We start from the raw sequence: 15,782 nt of genomic DNA on the forward strand, positions 1-15,782 counted from the left end.
TCCAACAGCTCTAGTACACAAAACATGGATTGTATCCAGAAGAAAGATTTACATAATGAACATTAATCTCAAGATGTAAGATCAAGAGTGTTAATAATTTTACACCACATAAGCACACACAGAGGGAAGTCACACATCACAGTGAAGCATGGGAGGCAGAGTGTAATATTAGTAGGAAGCCTTATGATCTCCCCAACAGATCCTTCTCTGGATTTTGTTTACATGTGCAAAAAGCAAAGATTCCTATTTTCACTTCTAAAATATTTTCTTGGTGAATGTAACAACTGGTTCTCAACTTCTTTTGTCTCTTAAATCTTGCTTTTAGATAAACAATACCTTTTAGAAAAGTATATTAGTACTCATTTGTTGGTAGTCTTTCATGCTTATTTTACTCAATTTTTTAAGCATTTGGTATACCCATGTTAAATCTCAGATCACACCGAAGGCAGCATGATGATGCAGGGTAAATGGTGTTCTTCCAGACATGATGTATCAATTGGAAACCACGACTGCCTTTCAAGTTGCTCAACTTCAATTCAGGATGGCTGATCACCCAGAAAGTATGTTATTACTTTGCTTTGCTAGTAGAAGGATTCAATCAGTATTTGTAAGGACAGGAATCTGTAAGCTTTATCCTTTCAGGAATTCTTAAGGATACTCTCCATCAATAACTTTAAACCTAATCTTCATGTCCTCCCCTCCCATCGTCACACCATCCTTGTCCTTCCATTTGAAGTCAGTGTTTTATTTAGGCTTCATGTCATATATTGTGCTATTTTCATCAAATACCTCACTCCAAGGATAGTAAGAAATCTATAGCATAATTATCCTTTAAGGATGACAATGAAACGCATCATCGAACTCTGAGACTACACATAATCTTTCTTGAGTTTTTTCCCTTAGTAATAAAGCTAGTTATTAAATGATCAAGGCAATAAACAGTTTTTCCAACCAAAAGCAACTAATAGATAATCTATTCACACACGCATACAAATGACAGTGCAGACAATGGTTGTCTTAAAGCCATTGGTGACTTGGGAGATCAAGTTTCAAATGAAATAATTTACAAATTAATGTAAGTTTATGGCCAAATTTGGACATTCAGTACATTATAAAATCTAGAAACATTTTTGTCAATTTATCTGTCTGTGTTTAAAAGCTGTAAATAAAGCCAGGACTTGTGAACAGACCATCTGTGCCAGCACCTGTTTTGAGGCAAATCTGATGTCTTCTCTTTGCAATCTGAATTTTTAATTGTTTCCCATAATTGAACTTCTTTGCAAGTTTTTATTGCATGAAGAAAAATAAAAAAGGGAAATGAACCAGTTGAAATCATTCCAAAATTGCTTTTGTCAAGAGAGAGGCATTTAGAAATACATAATTATCATACTGACCAAGTTTCACCTCCTATTTCTTTTGACAATTGAGGGACCTGCTTACCGAGCCAATATCCTTACAGGCTTAACTAAAGAAAGTGAAAGAGGTTAGACATCTGACAGCCACTTATCTCAGTCCAAGGATAGGCGAACTACAATTCCAGATCAGTGAGAACTGCAGACAGTGGTAATACAAAGTAATCAAAAGAGCATTCACGTTCTTTACCTTCTGATCAGTATGTAGTTATGCAAATTTTATCCCTGATATCATAGCTTGCTCTAAAGTGAGTCTAAGAGGCCATCGGCTTCTCCAAACCTCAGGTGCTAACTTTCCCCAACAGTTTTTCTCTCTTCTATTCCCCTCTATATGTCAGTGTGTGATTAGTTAGGAATTAGAGCTGAAAACTCCTTTTTGTATATACAGCCTCCACTGAAGCTGAGCCTCACCATCAAGAGGACAATGGAATGGAGCCTGGCACACACTTGCAAAGAACCTGGCTCCAAAGACAGGCTTGAAAATAAAACTGCCCATAGAGACTTGGCACCTGTGTTTTAGCAACGCTGATTGGAGCCATCTGGCTGCTTACCCTCATGAAAACTGGGAGGCTCACAGCATCCATTACTTATATAGGCAAATCCAACATTTTGATTTGTTGGATGCTCTGTGTACTTCTGTGCAGGAAGTGATACAAATGCTATAGCCCTTTCATGTTGCTTATTTTCTCAGTACAAATTCACCCCATAATAAAATTTTGAAATGTTGTTCCTAAAGCTAGAGTCCAACTATTAATCACTATACCATGGTAACTGATATATTTTGCATGACTTTCGATTAACGCTTTCATTGCAACTCTTCTGTACTTAAGCTAAAAAAATAAACAACTTATCTTTGCTACTACCTTAAGTAGTCTCTTTCAAATCACTTCTGCCTGATTTCCAGCAAAAACAAGGTAGAAAATCATTTATATAATTATGACTTGATGGGGGAAAATAAGGCTCTATATCCTTTCAATCCTAAATCTGCTCAAGTGAAGGTATTCCTACTTGACCTATAAAAATAGACCAAAAAAAAAAAAAACTCCATCAAAATACTTTTTCAACAATCCTAATAAGAAAATGAAACTTACTTGTGGTAGTTGTAGGACTCTTTAAAGATGGTGATTCTGTATGTTTCCATAGTTACTGAGCACTTCTTATGCATTCTACACTATAATTTAGCTAAGAAATGTAACCCAAGCAGCCCTTCACAGGTCTAGAAATCTCCATTTGGGAAGCCGATAAAGTCATCCATCCAACTGCCATTCTGAATGGTATATTTTTCATCTATCCTTTCACCACTAATTTCTTGCATGCTCCTAAAAGTGAGTATTGAGATTATGAACTACTCAAAAATCTCAGGTGCTAACTTTCTCCAACAGCTTCTCTCTTTTCTACTCTCCTCAACATTTGTTATTTGTTGAGAACTAAATTTATGTATTTCTGCCTAGACAGAGCATAAACTTTAGAGTCCTTCAACATGACATGATTGCACAAAGTAAGGGAACCAGAGTCACTGATGCATAGAAAATAAATTATGGTTGAGGAATCTCTTTACTCAATGTAGTTGAATTAACATATTGTTATAAACACAGTGGGTTCCTCTACCATTTACACTTTGGTAGCTTATTTAACATTTCTGAACTTCAAGTTTTATATTTGCAAATGGAGATAATGATGTATACATTAAAGATATGATAGAGAACAATGCCTGATATATATAATAGGTGCTCAGTTGTGGAATACTTTCTTTTTCAACATCCTATATAACCACTAAACAGCAATGTTGACCTAGTTAAAACTCAATTTTAAACTCAAAATGTGATATTAATCAGGTTCACTAACTTGAAAAGATTACCATTTGTCCTGTGTATTTATATTCAAATAGTTGAGTAAAATGATACATGCCTTATCATTCTTAGAGGACTAATCTTATCCTTACATTTTTCTTTAGGGAAGATACAGTAAACATTCTCTAGGGCTCAAGCCTCATGTTTCTATTTGCCTTCTCTCCTCTCCTCTCTTTTTTCTTTCTCTCTCCTTTTTGATTTCTTTCAGAGAGACCAGGCTCCCAGAGCTACACCTACATGGCTATCTACCCTCAGAGTCACAGGCAGTTTAGGAAAACAACAGAGGAGCAGCTCATTAGCCAATGATCTCAAGCTTTAGGAGACTAGTTACTCAGCATTAGAAGCAGCAAATCAGCTAAGAGCTATTTAAGTGGATGGTTTTTCCAGAGGGAGCATAGGAGAAAAAGACAGTATTCAGAATATGTGGGAGAATAAGAAAAAGAATCATTCCATTCCTTTGCTCCATCACAGATCCTGGCTGTGTAATACTGATTGGCAATTAGTAAAATATTAAAATATGCTTATTTCATGACAGCATCCTGCTACAGTCCTGCTGCACATAATATTTACTGATAGCTAAGAACTACCATTGCTCAGACATACTGATCAATCTCCATATTCTATATTTAGAATATTATAAAGCATTTGAGCAACATCTTATCATGTACTATTTGGCATTTATAAATTCAGAGTTAAAGTAGCCCTGTTTAAAAAATAAACTTTCAAGAATGTTTTCATAATAGAGAGGTGGGAGGAAAATTGAAACACAAAACATAACAATATATAATGGTGGTGAACTGAATCTCTGTCCTCAGTTTTAAATCTAAAAGGCACAAAATACGTCCTTCAAAATATTTCTGAATAGCTGTTCCTTACAGTGGTATTTCACATTATGCCTGTAAATACTATTCTTAAAGAAGTTCTATTTGCTCTCAGTTGTATATAAAGAATGAGATGTTACTAGTGTTATCTCCCACATATAAAAACTGAGGCTCCAGGAGATTATGTAAGTTGCTCAAAATTATACTGGTACTGTCTTATTCCAAGATTAAAATGAACTTTTTGGAAAATATGGTGCCAGTCCTCAAGAAGAAAATCATAAAATCGACCCTTAAAACACTACTCACTTGTGTTGTACTTCTTAAGCCTTGTTTTTCTGTACCCTGAAGAGCAGAATAGATTATAAATTCTGGGAGAGAATGACCTTTGGAGAGAAACGTGTTATTTACAGATATGAATATTATAAAACTGGGGAGTCAGGTACCTGCCTGTGAGAAAGACAGGAAAATAAGAATGGCGACTTACAGATGAACTAGAAATACCATTATTAAGTTACTGCCATTAAGAAACACTTTCAATCAGGTGCTGTTTTTAGAAACTTTCCATGGATTGGTTCATTGATGCTAAGGACGAGAAGAGCTTGATCATTCATTGGGTTCTGGCCAGGACACTCACGTGTACTGTGCAAATGAATGGAGAGAGAGAGTCCTGAAAAAGAAAAAACAGACTGATGTGTGCTACCAGTTTTGAAAAGAATTGCTTGTGTGTAGAAAGACACCTGGGAAGACAAATCTCATCCTAGGTGATGCAGGCCTGAGAGACACCAATGTCAACCTCCCACCTCAGGACTGAAGAAGCACAAGAGCAGCTCAACAGGAACAGAGTCTATGGAGGGAGTTAGGGAAATGCCTGATTTACCCACTGATTCAGGAATCAGTTCTGAATTCACAGGTTTGGGGAAAAGGGAGCTGCACAGTAGAGCATCCCACCAGGGACAACTAGGGTGAACTATTATCCGGTATCTAGCCAAAAATGCTAAAAAGGACTCAGAAGCTGCCAAACCTGTGGGGTTCATAGCGAGATAGACCACTTTTGAGTACCTAGGCAGCTTGAGTTAGTATCTAGACCAAATAGCTTGAATATGCCTAATCTCAAAACAATCCAACGCAACAAGAATTTAGCTAACCCCACTGACATTTCAATGAGGCCTAGAATTACTGTGGCAAAACATTTTCATCCCATTCTTCATTCTTTGCTGCTAACTACAACTCTGATGTTGTAGGTGGTAGCAACAGACTATATACTCTTTAAATACATAAAAGTGTGTGTTAATGTCAGAAATGGCAGCATAGAAGAGAGTTAGGAAGCTACAGTTACTACCTTTACAAACTTCTGTTGGAAAAAGATTAGTGGAAAATGGTGTTCATGAATTGAATTGAGGAAAAGAAATGTTTGTAATCCAGGTCTGACCAGAAAACCAAAGTCACTTTTCAGTAAAGGGTATTCTTACTGTCAGGCCATGGAAGGCAAGAAACAGATCTTTATGATAGTTTAGGGGGAAGAAAAAAATTAAGAAGTTGGGTTAAAAAAAAAAAAAAAACAAGGACACACTAATGGTTTTGCCCCAATTTTCACAAAGTGAAAAATTTAAATACTCAAATTAAGCTTCCTACTTGTCTTAGTCCTTAGGCTTCATTAATCTTTTGTCATCTTGTATAACAGATATCAAAAGTATACATTAAATGGTGAGTGATACTTTTAAAACTCAGGACATTGTATAAATCATGACCTTCTACAACAGAGTTATCCTCAGAAAGACCTTAGTAAATATTTATTGAATAAATACTAATTAAAAATAAACATTACTTTCACTTTATAGCAAAAAGCAAATTAAATACATCTTATTTGTTTTTTTAAATATGGGGGTATTCCTGGGCTTAACTGATATTCTTTCATAATAACTTATAATGATACAGAACTATTTTCTAGATGCCTTAGACAAAATTACTAAGCAGAATAATTTGAAATTGCTAGTAGCCAACTTTACTTTTGCACACACAAGTAGCAATTTCATATGGTTCAACCTAGAAACAACAGTGAGAAATTAAAAGGAATGGAAAAATCTAACACCAGAGGACATTAAAACCTCATTAATTTCTTCAGGCAATTGTACCTCTATAGGAATGCCTCAATTAATATGTTGAGAAATTTCAGCACTTGTCCAAAATTCCATACCTAGCAAACATAAGAATTCACAGATGTCTCAGATAAGCAGCAATTTCACAATAATTAACATCTTGGAAGTTAGCCAGATTTTCCTGATTTATTACAAAAGAAAGTGGCTTTCGTTTTCTTAAAAACAGAAAACCATCCCAAACCCCAACCCACATCAGAACCCTAACTGATGAGAGGTAGTCTTTAGTTATGAATAAACAGTGGCTGATAGATGGTGGCAAGGCTCTCAATGGTTTGAGAAACAGCTGACAGGGATAAAAGTGTGTGTGTTAAATCTCACTGATACAAAGGATGTCCAGCACACATACAAATAAAATTATACAATACACTATTGTAAATTGCATGTAGCCAGTAGGTTCTTATTGAAGGCTTCTGATAATTTCAGCAAACTCCTTATCAGCAGCCAACTGATGGTTGCAACTGGCAAACAAGTGCAATTTCAACATCCATATTGAACATCCATTATTATACATATTAACAAGACAAACAGCAAAAAATAAAGACTTCATTCATTGTCACTAATGTGGATAATTCCTTTGCTAAGTTGGATAATAGTTTTTGGTAAATCCAGAAAAATGTTTTCCTCAGTTTTTTAGGGTTTTCACAATTTAACAGCTGTTATGAACAGAATGTTTGCATCCTCCCAAAATTCATATCAAAATCCTAACCCCCGAAGTGGTAGTACTAAGCAATGGGGTGTTTGGGTGGAAGACAGCCTTCATAAATGGAATTAACACCACTACAGGAGTAAATAGGAGAAAGATACTCAATCTCTCTCCTCTCATGTGAAGATACAAGGTGACCAGCAACCAGCCAGGAAGAGGCTTCAACAACCAAACCTGCAGCATCTCTGTAAGAAATAAATTCTGCTTATTTAAAACATCCAATCTATGGTTGTTGTTTTTTCTACAACAGTACAAACTGACCCAGCCAGCCACTAACTATATACTCTTAAGTTAAATCTGCATCGTTAGCATTTTCTCCATCACTTGTTAAACCTGGAGATCATAGCAAAACAATCAACCAAGCCCTGATTTATATCATCTGCTAATTTTTTTCTATGGTGTAAATAATGACCAATTTGAAGCTTCCAATATGAAGTCACTGAACATAGAGTTGGAAAGAGGTAGACAGTAGCAAGCCATTTTATAGTGTTTCCACCAATCACACAAATATGTGTATATACAAACAGATGCAAATGACCTAAAGTACATAGACTATAGTAAAGTGAGCTGAAGGTGATGAAAATGTATTAACATTGCTTTTAATATCACTATTTAATTGTATGTTCTTATAATTGAACATTTAACAATAATTATTTAACAACCAGCTCACAAAATTCCTATTCCTAGTAACAATTGGTTCTGTGTGTAGATAAGAGGCAGCTCCAGCGTATTACTGAAAGTGAATATTTTTCCAATTCTGAAGTAGCTCCATAATTTCAACTATTAATTGCATTGCTACTATCATCACTAGGACTGGCAATGTCACTGATGCTATTTTCTACCCTATGATAGAAGACAAAGTTAACCTCAGTTTATCTAGGTTTTACACAGGGCTACTAGACTCTAGGTACAACTACAACTGATTCCTATTTATTAAAATAGTAACAACAGTTATGTAAGTCATTATTTTAGAAATTTATTATCAGAGCAGATGAGAATAGTTAAAAGATATTAAGTATTAACCCCTAAGTGATAAAGTTTGCAAGTTAAGAACAAGTACCTCTAGAAAACTGGATCTCTTAAAGCTGAACTTCCCTCTAGATATTTAAAAGGAGCTAGATAACACAAAGACTTTAAAGGGCCTACTCATAATCCATGCTGCAGAGGTAATCTGATAAAACTAAAGAGCTGGAAAGTAAAGGCAAGGTTTTGTTCTTCCAGTTTGTTTTTTGCCCAGTGTAGATAACATTTCACAAGTGAAAAGGTGAGTGATGAGTCAGTTTCAAATTTCCTCTGAAGTACTAAGCTCTACTGGTAGGTTAAAATATTGAAATGACCAGCAATATCAACTTATAATTATATTCCTCATCTAAACACGTTCTCCTAAAGCACAAGATACTGACCTCAAAGAGCCATCTATTCCTAATTTCTACTCTGCCTGAACTTCCATGAAAATGAAGCCCACACCACACTGGAAGAAGGTGCCTTACTCTGATATTTTTATTTCTCTTCTCTTTACAAATACAGCTGTATTTGAAAACAGTGCACACTCTCTTACTTCCTCTATTTTATTCTGTCACCAATTTTGTGAAAAAGTGCAATTTTACTTTCTATGAGAGAGAGGATAATAAGATGTTAAAAATTACACTTTTAAAATGCACTGGACTATGGTGATGGTACAGGGTGATTTGATGATGGGAAACCCATAGAGATTACAACTGAGAAGAAAAAATGATGTAAAAATAAACTTATATAAAAAATTACACTTTTAGTTTTATTGCCATAATTTTTAAAACGTGTTATTTTTAAAGTGAAACATTTGTGACATCAATTACAACAAACTGTTCATCCCAAACATTTTTAGCCATTAGACCATCCTTCTCTTCAAAGACAAAATTAGAACGACTAAAACAGTGGGAAAACACACACAAATAAAACAAAACATTCCAGTCAGCAGCAGTATTCCAGGTAATGACCAGGACCATGAAGTTAGAGTGGGGATGATCTAGTTAGAGTCTTCCTTTTAGGTACAGAGTATTTTAACTTTATTTAAAAATTAATTTTTTTTTTTTGCTTAAAAAAATTTATGGTAGCATAGGTTTCTTGATAAAAAAGAACTTCTCATTGGTTCTACTTAAAGACAAAATAGTCATAAGAAAATACAGTAATGGAATGGCTCAAAAATACACCAGAGTTTGCTAATAGTAAGCTGCTGTCCAGCCAGTCATTAATTTTAATATTAAGAAAACTGAATTTCCACATACAAAATGATTGAGTTAGAATCCACTTTAACAATTCACTTAGTGTACCTTTTTTTTTTTTTTTTGTAACAGCATGTTTTATGTTATTCTGAATGTAGAATTGAGGGTAATGAATTAGATACTCTTACCTACTCATTTCTACTAATATTAAAAAAGACTGAGGGTGATATGGAAGATACAGTTCCACCAGCCCCAATGCTTCACAAACTCTTTCCACCATTTTCTATACCTCATAAAAATTAACATTTCCCTTCTCAGATTGGACCCCATCATGAAATCTACTTGAAACATTCACATACACATACACACAGAGAAGATAAACACTTTATAGGAAATTCTAGTAAATGCAAGAGTGTAAATAAGTTGCAGTGCCTTTCCTATTGCTAAATAAGGAGATTAATATTCCTTTCTTAATACTTATTCTTACAATCATCATGTAACAAGAACAGATTTCTTTTTTAGTGGTAAAAATAATATTGAACCTTACTTAAATGATGGTTTGTTTTTGGGATGGCTACCACTTCATATACCAAACAAATATATCATGATGCTAGATTTCAGGACATTTATCATATCTTAGTCTATCCTCCTAATTCTGACAAACCACCACGTCCAAAAGCATTATTCCTTGACATACTCAAAAATCTACAAGTTTGCTGATTCATATGAAATATTCAGTTCTTTCACCACCGTGTTGTCACCAAACCATCTCGGTCAATCAACAGATGTATATGAAGCAAGCGAGTCAACTTGGCACTGCTGCCTACAACCGCACTGTATCTTTCCAACAGGATTGCAAACCTGCCCAATTGGATATAAAGGGGTATTGTGAAATGGTTGTGGCATATGAACTTGGAAAAAGAAATATGGTGAGGGATTTTAAAAAGAGAAGACAGAGATGGAGTAAAGGTGAGTGACACTGAGGAAGAGAGAGCAGCAGCCAGCTGGCCCCTGCATTACCATTATCGGGGTTGGTAAACATCCTACTTGCACTGGAGACAGTCTTCCCAATATCAGCCAAGGAGCGAAGGTTGGATTTCTTGGTTTGATGCCGGTGCTTCCGCAGCAAAGTATAGGTCACCTTATCCTTAAGGTCTGGCTTCAGTAGGCCTGTCTCAATCTGATGGTCAACTATCATCTCTGATACAAAAACAAAAAAGAAACAGTCATAAGACCACAAAGCTCATTTTGCACTTCAACTTCAGTTTCATGGATACCATCCTTACATCTGGTATCAATATTCCCACTGAAAGGCACAGGGATATCGACATATCTCACATATGTGAGAATACAAAGCATTCCACTGGTGATCATATGATTGGAGAAAAGTAATTGCCTTGTTCAATTTTTCAAACCTTCTTAACAGTGAATTCACACTATCATATTCTTCCATAAGTAACAGGGTAAGTCAGAAATATACATTTTTCAATAAAACAAAAAAGTAAAATTAAAGTATTTCACACACTCCACTGTTGGTGGGAATGTAGACTGGTCCAGATCCTAAGGAAAACAGTCTGGAAGTCTCTCAAAATATTAAACATAGACCTACCACAGAATGCAACAATCTTACTCCAATATATCCACCCAGAGAATGTAAAAGCACTACTCAGAGGGCTGTATACACTCTATGTTCATTGCAGCACTATTTACAATGATCAAGTTATAGAAACAACCTAAGTACCCAAGGACAGATGATGAGTGGATTAAGAGGTGTGGTATACATACAGTATGGAATAACAGCTAAATAAAAAAAAAAAACCTCTTACCTTTTGCAAAAATATGGGTGGTGCTGGAAGGGATAATTCTAAGAAATAAATCATAAGGAAAAAGACAAATACCAGATGGCTTCACTCATATGTGGAATATAAACAAACAAAACATAGGGTAAGACAAAACCAAAACAAAGATTCTAGGGGAGAATAAGGACTGACGATCTAAGGAAGGAGGGGTCCCAACGGACAACAGTGGAGGCCAAGGGCTCTTGGTGGTGTGCATAGAGTGGTAACATGCACCTGAAGAGGTGTAAATCTACACCTCTCATTCATATACAGCACTGAGTATTAATGTCACAATAAAAAAAAAAAGCACAGTTTTTAAGTTTCATGTAGTCTATCATAGCAGGTATGCCAGAAATACAATTTTTTAACTAATAAGGTGTCATTATTTTTTTTTTAAAGATTTATTTATTTATTCATACAGAACTGGGGTACAGGCCAGAGGCTCAGGGGCGGTGAGAGGCTTCACCAGAGACAGAGTGGGGAGCAGAACAGGCAGAATGACGAAGTGCACTGCTGAGGGAAGCAGCGGGCGGGCCAGGAGAGGTCTGGCTCGCCATGTGGTCTCCTCCGGGGCAGGAGGCAGGCGGGAATCGAACTCATGCGGAAGTGGCTTCAGATTCTCAGTGCTGCGCTTTAACCCGCTGCGCCACCAGGGAGGACCCAAGGTGTCATTATTTTATAGCCAAGTTTTTCACAATGTAGGATTTCTCCCCTCAGGTGTGATCACCAGAGTTTTCCCACCACCAAAGCACCCATAGTCCTCCACCATAATTCACTGTGCTCTCTTCACCCCATTTTCTGATTTCAACTCTTCCTCCCCTGTTCCTCCCTCTCATGGATGCCTCGGATCTATGGTTTGCTTTCAAGGATTTGTTTTAAAAGTTTGTCTTACTTTATTTGGTTTTTCCATATTCCACATATAAGTGACATCAATTGGTATCTGTCTTCTTCTGTATGGATCACTTCATTCAGGACAATCCCTTCCAGTTCTATCCATATTGCCACAAATGGAATCTGTCTTTTTTATTTGTTTGCTGAGCAGTATTTCATTGTCTGTGAGTGTGTGTGTGTGTGTGTGTGTATCACATCTTCTTGATCCATTCACCTGTTCTGAGATGTTTAGGTTGTTTCTATGTCTTGGCTATTGTGAATCATGTTGCAATGGATACAAGGGTGCAAGTTTCTTTTTGAATTAGTGTTGGTGTGTAGACCTGGGTAGATTCCTAAGAGTGGAACTCCTGGATACTATGGTGAAACCATTTTCAGTCTTCTGAGGAATCTACCTGTCTCCAGAAATACAATTATGAAAAGACTTGAGATCATGCAAAATTAAAAGTTATGTTATTGATTTTTAAATCTTTTCTCCCAAATTTTTCCATGAAGTTATATTTTTTTTTACCTCATAGGATGAAGTAGAGGAAAACAACTTTCTCTACGTTAGTTTCTATAAAGATCAACTAATTCAAGATTAAACTATAAAATTATGCCTTAGACTTTTCTAACAAGGAATGTATTTTTCAGTTTAGATTTAACTAAAATGTTAATTTATTTAAAAATATAACCTGAACAGAACCTTCTATGAAACGTTCATATTTTAGTTTTATTACAAAAGAGATAAAACCCCTACTAGCTCTTTATTTAGAAAAGTTTCAATAGGAAATATGATTATGTTTTATAGAATTTGATCCTGGGTGGTTCTGCTAAAGGTAAAGTTTATTCTAATAGAAAGCAACAAGGCCCCTTGTGCTGCAGCATGCCAGCACAATGGCATCAATGTGGCCCTAGTGTATCCTACTCTGTTACCTCACGGGTAGCCACTTCCTCTGTTTGGAATTGGTTGGGCTCAGGTCAAAATATCACAGACTCTGTTCAAAATAAACAATAGCAGGAAAAGACCTTACTGTATGCAGGTGCTATTTCTGTCCCTGCACAGTGGCCCTCATGCTCACATTGATAGGTACATGGGTGCACCTAGTACCCTTCAATACTTTTCCCCTGAGGCAAATTTCTCACTACACAAAAGTAGAGAAAAGAACAAAAGCTTTCCCCCCCACCAAAAACAAAAATTAACAAGAAAATTGATGGGGACTGGTAGGACCACCCCATCTCCCAAGCATTGCTTTCTCTGCAGCAAGAAGTTACAGGTAGTCAAGGGGCTTTGCTCAGGCAAAAATCCATCGTCATGACAAGCATTCACAGAAGTGGCTTCGTAGTCCTTAACTGAACACAGATTGTTTACACAGTGAACAATACACTATTTGGGAGTCATGCATAAGATAAATCCGGGATTCCCATCACAAGTCTATGCAGATGTCATAAATGCCACAGAACCCAGGGCCCTATGGTAGTGAGCCTGGACAGGCAGAAAAGGGTTGCTCCCATAAGAAAGCTCTGGGTTTAGAGTGACCTTTAGTTCTTGAGTTTTTTGTTTTTTTTTTAAGATTTTTTTTAAATGCATACAGAACTGGGTACAGGTCAGAGGTGCAGAATGGGCTGGGTAAGAGGATTCACCAGAGACAGAGTGGGGAGCTGAATAGGCAGATCTACTGAAATACACTGCTGAAGGAAGTGGCAGGTGAGACAGGAGAGGCCCGCTGCGCCATGTGGGTCACCTCCCTGGCTGGAGATTGAACTCATGTTGCAGTGGCTGGAGACAGCTTCATAATGTTGTGCTTTAACCCACTGAGCCCCAGAGAGGGCCCTAGTTCTGAGTATTTTTAACCACAAAACCCTGGTCAGAAAAACTATCAGAACTGATCCTCTAATTACAACCAACTTTGTTCCACAGTAAAATAATTGGGCGCTATAGAATTCAACCCCACTATTTTCGCCTTTAAGTCTTGTTTAGTGTGGAAAGTCCATTTTACAGAAGAACCACAAAAATAAACAAACAGCCCTAGCATATCTGCTGCAAGTGTTATCAAACTCATACTCTAATTCCAGGTTTGTGGATTAAAGTGTTTCTTATCTGCCCTCTGGCAAAGCCTCCCTCTATCTTGCCCTCCCTTGTAATCTCAGACCATTGGTATATATGCACAGCTTGCCCTTTGTTACTAATGCCTGGAAATCACCAGTTAGAACAGGTTAAAACATCTGTGTGACTTATGCCCTTCATTAAGATTCCATAAAACGGTACACATTTCAAGGATCTCTTTAAGCATAATCTACGAAAGCTTTCAAGGAGAGTGGGGGCAGTAACACTTCACAGTAACGCTGGAATTAAGCCTTCAGTGTTGAAGATTTCACTGATACTACTGGTTGAGAGAGAAAGTGCCACCTCTACTGATACAGAGCTGGAAGTAATCTCTGAGACTATCAAGTTCAACCTCCTGTTACACAGAAGAAGAAAGAGAAGGCACCAGAGGCCAACTTGCTGGTAGACAAAGCCTCATTAGAGGCAAAAACCCCAAGTAAAACCAGATTTTCTGACTCACAGATTAGATCTTTTTCCATATCACACACAGTTTTTATTTTAAAAGAAAGCTTTCAGCCTAACAACGACAAAAGTGGACAGATGGATGCTGTAAAGCTTCTACAAACCAGAGACTAAGACAGGCATGCAGCTGAAAAAATGCTAAAGGTGACAAGGACTAACACCCTAAAAAATAATATTATGGTTCAAAATACAACTTCAACACTAACAGAATATTTTTTTTTGAAGATTTATTTATTTGTGCATACAGAACTGGGATATAGGCCAGAGGTGCAGGAGCGGTAGGAGGATTCACCACAGACAGAGCGGAGAGCAGAAAAGGCAGGTCTATGAAGTACACTGCTGAGGGGAGCAGCGGACGGGTCAGCAGAGGTCTGCCACGCCATGTGGTCACCTCCGGGGAAGGCGGGAAGCGAACTCATGCGGAAGTGGCTTTAGCTTCTCAGTGCTGTGCTTTAACCCGCTGCGCCACCAGAGAGGGCCACTAACAGAATATTTTTAAACAACTTTCTACAAAAAAATATTGGTTAACCTATCAAAACAGCAAAATTAAAAAACTAGTCTCCAGTAATGCCACAGATGTGTGGAACAGGCTATCCTGCATACTGCTGGCATCAGGAACAGCTAGTACAAGGTTGTTTGGCAAGTACATGTTCAAACCCTTGAATCTTCTTCCACTATTAAACACTTAAATGAGGAAATTAGCAATTTCACAAGTTAAAAATATTCACTTCTTTTCTTTACAGTCAAATTATTGAATGCAGGTTAAATCCCCAATAACTGCTTATTAAAAATTCTGCAGCCAGTAAATGACATGTATGTTTATATTAAGTCATTTACCATAAATAGATTCTCTACTTTTAAGTTATAATGGGAAGATTAAAATACTGAAGAATCCACTTTTTAAAAATATGATCTATGTATAATCAGGTATACAGAAAAAATGCTGGAAGAAGAGCTCTGAAAGATTATATTAGTAGGTATTTTGATTTGGGAGTATTATATTTCTCTGGATTATTTTTAAATGAACAGATACATTAGTCTGGTGATAAAAAAATAAGTATATCACCATTTTGAAAACATAAAAGGTGTAAAAAGCAAGAAACAACATGACTAACACATCTGCCAACATGCACAGCTAAGGAGTGCCTTTAAATAAAAAAAATGAGAACTCCAAAAATAGAGCGACATTTTCTTAATCATTTTCAACATAATAAAATACCTGAAATGACTTAGAACTATTTTTTAACTGAGAGAAGGAGGAAAGTTCCATGTACCTGGTGTCATACGCGACTGACACTCTTTAAATGTAGAATTATAATGATGACTATAGTAATAAAGCTACTTAAAATAATCCAGGAAAATGAT

General features: G+C 36.5%; 1 protein-coding gene across 3 annotated transcripts in view; it reads right to left on the bottom strand.

Moving 5' to 3' along the window:
• The window catches only part of SLC4A4 (solute carrier family 4 (sodium bicarbonate cotransporter), member 4), a 291,594-nt gene that overhangs the window by 177,073 nt on the left and 98,739 nt on the right, over nt 1-15,782 (bottom strand). For all 3 annotated transcript variants that reach the window (XM_004681227.2, XM_004681226.2, XM_012724181.1), the window contains one exon: nt 10,164-10,343. In XM_004681227.2, the coding sequence (XP_004681284.1) occupies nt 10,164-10,343 (180 nt within the window). The remainder of the gene's footprint in view (nt 1-10,163; nt 10,344-15,782) is intronic.

This window comes from Condylura cristata, unplaced genomic scaffold, assembly GCF_000260355.1.
Source record: "Condylura cristata isolate star-nosed mole 26May11 unplaced genomic scaffold, ConCri1.0 scaffold00012, whole genome shotgun sequence".
Lineage (NCBI taxonomy): Eukaryota > Metazoa > Chordata > Mammalia > Eulipotyphla > Talpidae > Condylura > Condylura cristata.